The following is an 8,125-nucleotide window of genomic DNA, read 5'->3' as shown; positions in this document are numbered from 1 at the left end:
ATAAACATCAACGGTAAATACTCTTTCCGGGTCCATAATAAATGATATTTTGACTTTTTTATTTTGGTCCAAAATAAGTGTCACGATCCAATCCTAACCTATCGTGATGGCGCCTATCGATGATACTAGGCAAGCCGACATGTTAAAAAATCACTTCCAATATTGCACAAAAGGTAAATCAAAAGTTCGTAATTAAAGAAGAGTTTTCGAAAACAGAGTTTTAATCTCAAAACACAAGTACAGAATAGTAGCCCTAACATCAGGGTGTCACTAAGTCATGAGCAACTAGACTTTCAATCTAAAAGACAGTGTTTACAATAGTCTACGTCTAAATGTCAATACAGAAGAGAAAAGCAATAAGGAAGGAGTACAAGGCCTACAAACGCATGCATCTACCTCGTGTATCTTCGAAAATTGACCACGCACGAGCTCACTAAACTCCGCGTCCTATCACACCTGGATCTGCACACAAGGTACAGGGAGTAACGTGAATACTTCCAACTCAGCAAGTAACAGAAATAAATAAAGAACTGAGAAGCAGTGACGAGCTATACAAATATAGTTCATTTCAAAAATTTCAGTAAAGTATAGGCATGCTTCCATTGCGAAAATTTAAGTCAAATCAGTTTATTTATGTCAAGTTCAAATAAAAACCGAATAAAATATCTTTCAGAAGTTTTCAAAACAATGATATAGGGGAACTGTGTGCATCAATAATGAATTCACGAACAGTCTCTCAAGAAATCATCACTATGTCCTCCCATTCACTCCAACCTCACGATCACTCATTCCTCACACTCATTCATTCCCCACGATCGCTCAGCACTCGACACTCACACTCAGTAGGTATCTGCGCTCACTGGGGATGTGTACAGATTCTGGAAGGGCTCCTGCAGCTCGAGTGCTATATCAAGCCAATCATGACAAAATCAATGAAACATACTGCGGCGTGCAGCCCAATCCCATAAATATTCTTACAATCAGACTCTCGACCTCACTCAGTCTTAATTTCTCCAGTCTCTCGGGCTCTCAGAAATCAGGGAAAATCAGCCTAAACAACAGTAATATGATGCATCAAATAGAATAACAGAGACTGAGATATGATATGCGATTAAAAACTGCGATGGAGTACAAATAGCATTATGTAACGCAACCTTTGTGGGACCTAACAGTACCAACACATAGCCTAAACATGGTTTCTAACATGATTTACAATCAATTTCTATAACACATAGAGAGCATATAGCTAACAACAAGTTGTTCAACTTTACAGTTTCCATAGGACGGACCAAGTCACAATTCCCTCGGTGCACGCCCACACGCTCGTCACCTAACATGTGCATCACCTCCAAAATAATCACATGATAACAAATCCGGGGTTTCATACTCTGAGGACCAGATTTATAGTTGTTACTTACCTCAATTCGAGCGAAACTCTACTCCAAAATGCCCTTGCCTCGCGAGCTAGCCTCCGAACGTCCCGAATTTAGCCACAAGCAGTACAATACAATTAATATAGGCTAAAAGAATCAATTCTACAAGAAAATTACTAATTTAGACCCAAAAATCTGAAATTGGCTTAACCCGGCACCCAGGCCCACGTCTTGAAACCCGACAAAAGTCACAAAACCCGAAAGTCCATTCACTCACGAGTCTAACCATACCAAATTTACTCCAATCCGATAACAAACTACCATTCAAAACCCCAAAAATCTAACTCAAGAACACTTCATCTTCTTTCCCAATTTTCCACCCAAAATCACAAACTAGATGATAAAATTAAAGATATAATCATGGGATTTAACCAAAACCAAGTAAGAAACACTTACCCCAATCAACTCCGCGAAAATTCCTTCAAGAATCGCCAAAATCCGTGATCTCTAGCTCAAAATATGAAAAAAGGGCTCAAACCTTCGATTTGAATTTAACACTGTCTGCCAGATTTTCTTTATCGCGAACACGACCACCCTCCCGCATTCGCATAGGACAAGCCAGTGTGCCCCTCAATTTGCCATGCGCGAACGCGGTTTCACCCACGTGAACACGTACCCTGTTGTTTCCTACCTACGCGATCGCGTTCTACTTTACGCGACCGCAAAGAGCAAAGCATGCACTCCACAATTGTTTCACTTCCCTTACACGAACGCGGTCTACTATACGCGTTCCCGAAGCACAAGCTCCTCAATTTGCGCGATCGCGGCCTTCTCTCTGCGAACGCGTAGAAGAATAATTCCACAACCATCAAAGACCCTCCGCTATCGCGGCCTTCTCTCTGCGAACGCGTAGAAGAATAATTCCACAGCCGTCAAAGGCCCTCCGCTATCGCGGGCCTATCCTTGTGATCGCATATAAGGAAACTAGAAAACAAAACACCAGCACACTTCTACAACCTTCAGCTATTTCATCAACTCAAACTAAGTCCGTTAACCACCCGAAACTCACTCGAGGCCCTCATAGCCTCAATCGAACATACCAACAAGTCCTAAAACATTATACGAACTTTGTCAAATCCTCAAATTACCTCAAACAACACCAAAAGCACGAATTACACCCGGATTCAAGCTTAATGAACTTTGAAATTTCTAAATTCTACAAACGACGCCGAAACCTATCAAACCACGTCCCATTAACCTCAAATTTTGCAAACAAGTCATAAATGACACCACGAACCTACTCCAATTTCCAAAAATCAAATCCGACACCGATATCAAAATTTACACTGTCGGTTAAAATTGCCAAAATTCTAACTTTCGCCAATTCAAGCTTAATTCTACTACGGACCTCCAAATCTCCTTAGCGCACTCCTAAGTCCAAAATCACCTAACGGAGCTAATGGAACCATCAAAATTTAAATCCGAGGTCGTTTATACATAAGTCAACATCTGGTCATTTTTTCCAACTGAGAGACTAAGTACTCAACTCCGAAATCACTCCGGACCCGAACCAACTAACCCGGTAAGTCATAATGTAGCTGTAGAACACAAAAGAAGTAGGAAATGGGGGAACGAGGCTATAACTCTCGAAATGACCGGCCGGATCGCTACAATAAGTGTCATTTTATATAATCAAGAAGAAATTTATTTTATTTTTTTTTAAATTTGTCCTTATTTACATATTCAAATGTGTCAAGGTAACAATGTGTAAATTTTAATTAATGGTAATTTAGTAAATACATTTTTTTCTAGGAGTTAGTATTTTCTTAAGGGATGTGCTAAAGACAAAAAAATCGCTTATTATGAACCAGATGGAGTAAGATTTTACGTGTGAGCAGAGGTCAACTCAAGATTTAAATTCTATATAGATTTAACTTTTTAATGTTTTTAACATAACCTCATATTATATCTTTATAGTTAGGGGTTTGTTCATATCTATTACATATTACAATTTTAATATTGTTACATATAAATTTATGTTTTGCGTTTACTGAATTCATATGAACCCGATACCCTAACAGTGGACCCGCCCATGTGCGAGACTTTTAAAAGAAAACAAGGTAGTTAGCTAATTAATAGAGACGGATAATCGTCTAGGTTCAATGATAGTCTCCCCCAATGATGGATTACTAATGCTGGTTCGTACACAAAATATTTGTGCACCTGTATGTCTATATATATGTCTGTGTTCTGAATCTCCCACCAGATTCATACATCTTATCACTTAAGCTTATTATATACTATATAATAATAATAATACTCATTTCTCTTCAGTTAGTTGCTGCACATAATCCATAAACCAAAAACTAAGAAAAACAAATAAAAGAAGAAAAAAAAACTTACAGAAAAGAGAAAAAAATCATGGAAATGGAAGTTGGAATAAGAGAGAAAAAACTCTTTCATGTCTTTCATAAAGTTCCTTCAGGTGATGGCCCTTATGTTCAAGCCAAGTATGCTCAGGTTTGTTATTTGCATTATTTCTTTTGAGTTTAATTTTTATATACTAATAGTTTTTTTTGTATGATGACGAGGTCATTTATAAGATAATTACATGTAATTTATAAATAATAAGTGAATTTAGTAACTTTAAATGTAAGGCAACTTTGATGTCCTTATCTATATAGCATGTTTAGTGATTTTCATGATACTTAGCTAAGTAAAGTTAAGTGACTTTTTCTCTACTTTTTTATTGCTTATTTGATTTAGTCGATAAACCGTCCGATAATCACTCGATAATCGCTAATCCGATATCATTCCGCCCGATGTCTTATTGGATGACTAGCGGTTTATTACATTTATAAATCGATAACCGATAAGTCAACCCGTTAAGCGTAAATATCCGCCCGATAAGCACCCCTAGCTGCAATAAAGTAAAAGTTGAGTGATTATTCATGAGATTAATATAATTAAATTAGATAAATAATTTGGAAGTTCTTAAGTTAATTCTTAGAAAAATAAGCTAATGCTATGTTCCTTGAGCAAAGGATCTAATGGGAATGGTCTCTCTACCTTCACGATAGGGGTACGATCTGCGTACATACTATTATCCCTAGACCCCACTTGTGAGAATACACTAGATATGTTGCTTGGTTTTAAGGAGGAGAGCCTTGGAGAAACGGTAAAGTTATCTCTGTGTGACCTATAGGTCACGGATTCAAGCCGTTGAAATATCCACTAATGTTTGTACTAGTGTAGATTGTTTACATTGCATCCTAAAAGGGTGCGACCCTTCTTCTGACCCTGCGTAAATATATAATACTTTGTGCAACAAACTGTTTTTATTTTATTTTAATGTTGTTTGATTTTATGTATTAAAAAGTGATAGGTGGATTATTTGCAGATAGTAATGAAGGACCCAGAAGGATCAATAATATGGTTTTGGAAAGCTATAAATACAGGAGACAGAGTAGATAGTGCACTTAAAGACATGGCTGTGGTTATGAAGCAATTGGATAGAAGTGAAGAAGCCATTGAAGCTATCAAATCTTTTAGATGGCTTTGCTCAAAACAAGCTCAAGAGTCCCTCGACAATGTCCTACTCGACCTCTTCAAGGTATATATTAATAAAAAAATAATTTACAGATAGAAAGTAAATTATCGAATATTCATAAAACTTGGTTTTTTATGATATTCGTTTGATTTCATTGACCATTAAGTCACACCCTTATGTTTACATAATTCTATTGTTTTTTATTCACCGAATAAAAGTATATAAGTTACTATGTTGATTTGGTCATGTATATATCACCTGCTATCGTGCTCTCTCAATTCTATTTATGTGACCTCTTTTCTTTTTATCATGTTAAAAAAAGACATATTTTTATATTTTGAACTAATTTAACTCTAAACTTTCTATTATTTTACCTTTAATAGCATAATTTTTAAAGTTACAAAAATGTCATCGTATGCTGAAGACCATGAGTTTCCAAAATTCTTTCTTTCTTTTATTTAATTTTGCATCCAGTTAAATAGCTTTACATAAAACGGGGAGTAAATATTTTAATCAATTCATGATCACTTGTCTCCTATTATTTGCTATGAATTCTATCAAGTCCCTTGTTACATAAACTTCTTGTCTTTTATCAACTGTACATGCGACAAGCAGTAGCGGAACTAAGGGGTGTCAATTAATATTTTTTTGTCGGAAAATTATATTGTTTAGATAGGTAAAAGATGTTTTTCTTTATGTATATGTAGTATGTGTTGACTATTCTTGACTTCTCATAAATTTATTTCTTTAAATTTTGAAACCCCTCGATAAAAATCCTAGCTCGGGCAACGAGTGCTTGATTTCGCTTAATGAACCGAACTAATACGATGAATACCATATGCACTAATTTTTGTATAATGTAGAAATGTGGAAAAGTAGACGAGCAAATAGCATTGTTAAAGCAAAAGCTGAGACAAATATATGAAGGGAAGCTCTTCAATGGTAGGCCTACCAAAACTGCTCGATCTCATGGAAAGAAATTTCAAGTTACTATTAGCCAAGAAACTGCAAGAGTTCTGGTAATTATACTTTCCACTCACATTCTTTAATTTAGTTGCTCCAATATTTTTATTTTTTTATTTTTTTTTTTTTAATAATCATGCACATGTATAGAGTGGCGAATATTAGGAGCGGAGCTAGAAGCCCGTATACGGATTCAGCCGAATCCAATAGTTTTTGATCAAACAGTATATGCGTGTTAAAACATTCATTAAATATGTACAAATATTAAATTTAGGACTCAGTTATTAACATTTGAAGTCGTCGTTATAAATTCAGAACCCATAAAGTCAAAATAATAGCTCGCCTCTTTCAACTCAAGTCGCATAAATAAATAAAATGAGCGCATTGTGTTTTATTTTGGAAAAATTACACAGTATAGCATCTTCCAAAATAAAATTCGGCACAATGTATACTTTTTTTTTTGTATATTAATGTAATGTATATTTGGCTAGTGAATATAATTATTTTTAGCTGAGCGGCCAAACATGTAACTTGTCCCTTAATTTTTCGGCTGTTGTAGGGTAATTTGGGCTGGGCTTATATGCAAAAAGGAAATTATATGGCAGCAGAAGTGGTGTACAAGAAAGCCCAAATGATTTATGCAGACAGCAACAAGGCCTGTAACCTGGCCCATTGCTTGATAAAGCAAGCCCGTTATGATGAGGCCCGTTATATTCTTGAAGATGTTTGGATTGGCAAATATTTGGGCTCTGATGATACAAGAACTAAAAATAGAGTGGAGGAATTATTGTTAGAATTGGACTCAAAACAACCTCCACACTTTTTGCAAAATATTCCGGGCCTTAATTTGGATGATGATTTTGTAAATGGGCTTGGATTGATTAATGAATGGGCCCGGCCCAAATCAAGAAGGCTACCAATATTTGAGGAAATTTCTACATTTAGAGATCAATTGGCATGTTGATTGATTTCTATTTTTTCTATCTTGGACATGAGTATCATTGTAAATATTTGTAGTCTGGTCGGGTTTATGATTTAGGGTTCAGGGTTTAAGTGTGTACTTATTTATATTAGATGTATAAAATAAGAGGCATGTGATATCTGTAAATTGTAATGTAAATTAGATCTTGGGGCAGAGTTTGGGAAATGTATCTATTTAGCTTGTGTTAGAATGGAGAGTCCTATTATGTATACAACATTAAAACCAGGAGTAATTGACTAATTATTCTCCCTTGGACGAAAACCAGCAAGGTCCTAATTCTCATCAAACAAATCACCTATGTATATATAATTTTTTGGATTCCTTTTTTCTTAAAGCCGAGAAATCCTCGAGGTCAGTGACAGACGATTTGAGACTTATCAGATAATGACCTTGCCTCTCTACCCTATTCCATCTAAACATTAGGTTCTTATGTGCGGCAGATTTCAAAATCGTAATATGCGTCTAACCAACCCATCACGTGTGTCCTTCTTGCCACTAGATCAAAGTTATAGAGGTTAATTTCTTGAATCGTAACATACACCTAGTATAATTTTCAAGGAAATAAATTTTTCTACCAATTTTTCGTACCAAATACACTTGGTGCTCTGATATACAAAAATAAGAGAAAGAAAGATAAAAATAAAATTTGGGCTTATCATTTAAGAAATGAGTGAGATGGTACACCATTTTCTTTTATTCTAAAAGATAAACGAATTTCTCATCTTGTAGTTTCAAACTACGAATCTTAACCTTTGAAGAAATATTAGATGTGTAACTTTTTTTTAAAGATTATATCAATTACTTAAAGTTCTATCAGTAATTAGTTAGATATTTTATTGTTAGAAATAAAATAATCAAATTAGCTTTGAGGCGTGAAAATTGACTGTCCTTAAAGAGTTATCGCCTGTATACTAATTTAGGGAAAATACAAAACGATTCTCTTCAGGATACAACAAAGTCTGCAGTAACACTTGTGATTTTCTATATCCACTTCGTTGGAATTCTTGTGTATTTATAGGCAACCAATAGACCCTTTAAGAAAAGATGTCTTGTTTCACAAGCAGACACGACTATTTATTCGAATTTTGAATTTAAAATTCAAATAAATAATTAACTCTAGGATCTCGTGCCTGTTGAGTTAATCTCGTGCCTGTTGAGTCAGTCTCGTACCTGTTGAGACAATCTCGTGCCTGTTGAGTCAGTCTCGTGGCTAACGGGCACGGTACGAGTAAGGTCGGTCCCGGGAGTGTTTCACAT

The 8,125-nt window shown here is 35.5% G+C and overlaps 1 protein-coding gene across 1 annotated transcript; it reads left to right on the top strand.

Moving 5' to 3' along the window:
- Window positions 1-3,674: 3,674 nt before the first annotated feature.
- Window positions 3,675-7,064, top strand: LOC104243541 (protein SULFUR DEFICIENCY-INDUCED 1-like). Its single transcript, XM_009798744.2, has 4 exons — window positions 3,675-3,893; window positions 4,774-4,986; window positions 5,787-5,942; window positions 6,446-7,064. The coding sequence occupies exons 1-4, from the start codon at window positions 3,795-3,797 to the stop codon at window positions 6,848-6,850; spliced, it is 873 nt and encodes a 290-aa protein (XP_009797046.1). The 5' UTR covers window positions 3,675-3,794; the 3' UTR covers window positions 6,851-7,064.
- Window positions 7,065-8,125: the final 1,061 nt, after the last annotated feature.

The sequence above is a fragment of the Nicotiana sylvestris genome, chromosome 2 (assembly GCF_000393655.2).
Source record: "Nicotiana sylvestris chromosome 2, ASM39365v2, whole genome shotgun sequence".
NCBI lineage: Eukaryota > Viridiplantae > Streptophyta > Magnoliopsida > Solanales > Solanaceae > Nicotiana > Nicotiana sylvestris.
Note: the sequence above shows the minus strand (reverse complement) of the source record. Positions and strands in the feature narration are given on the sequence as shown.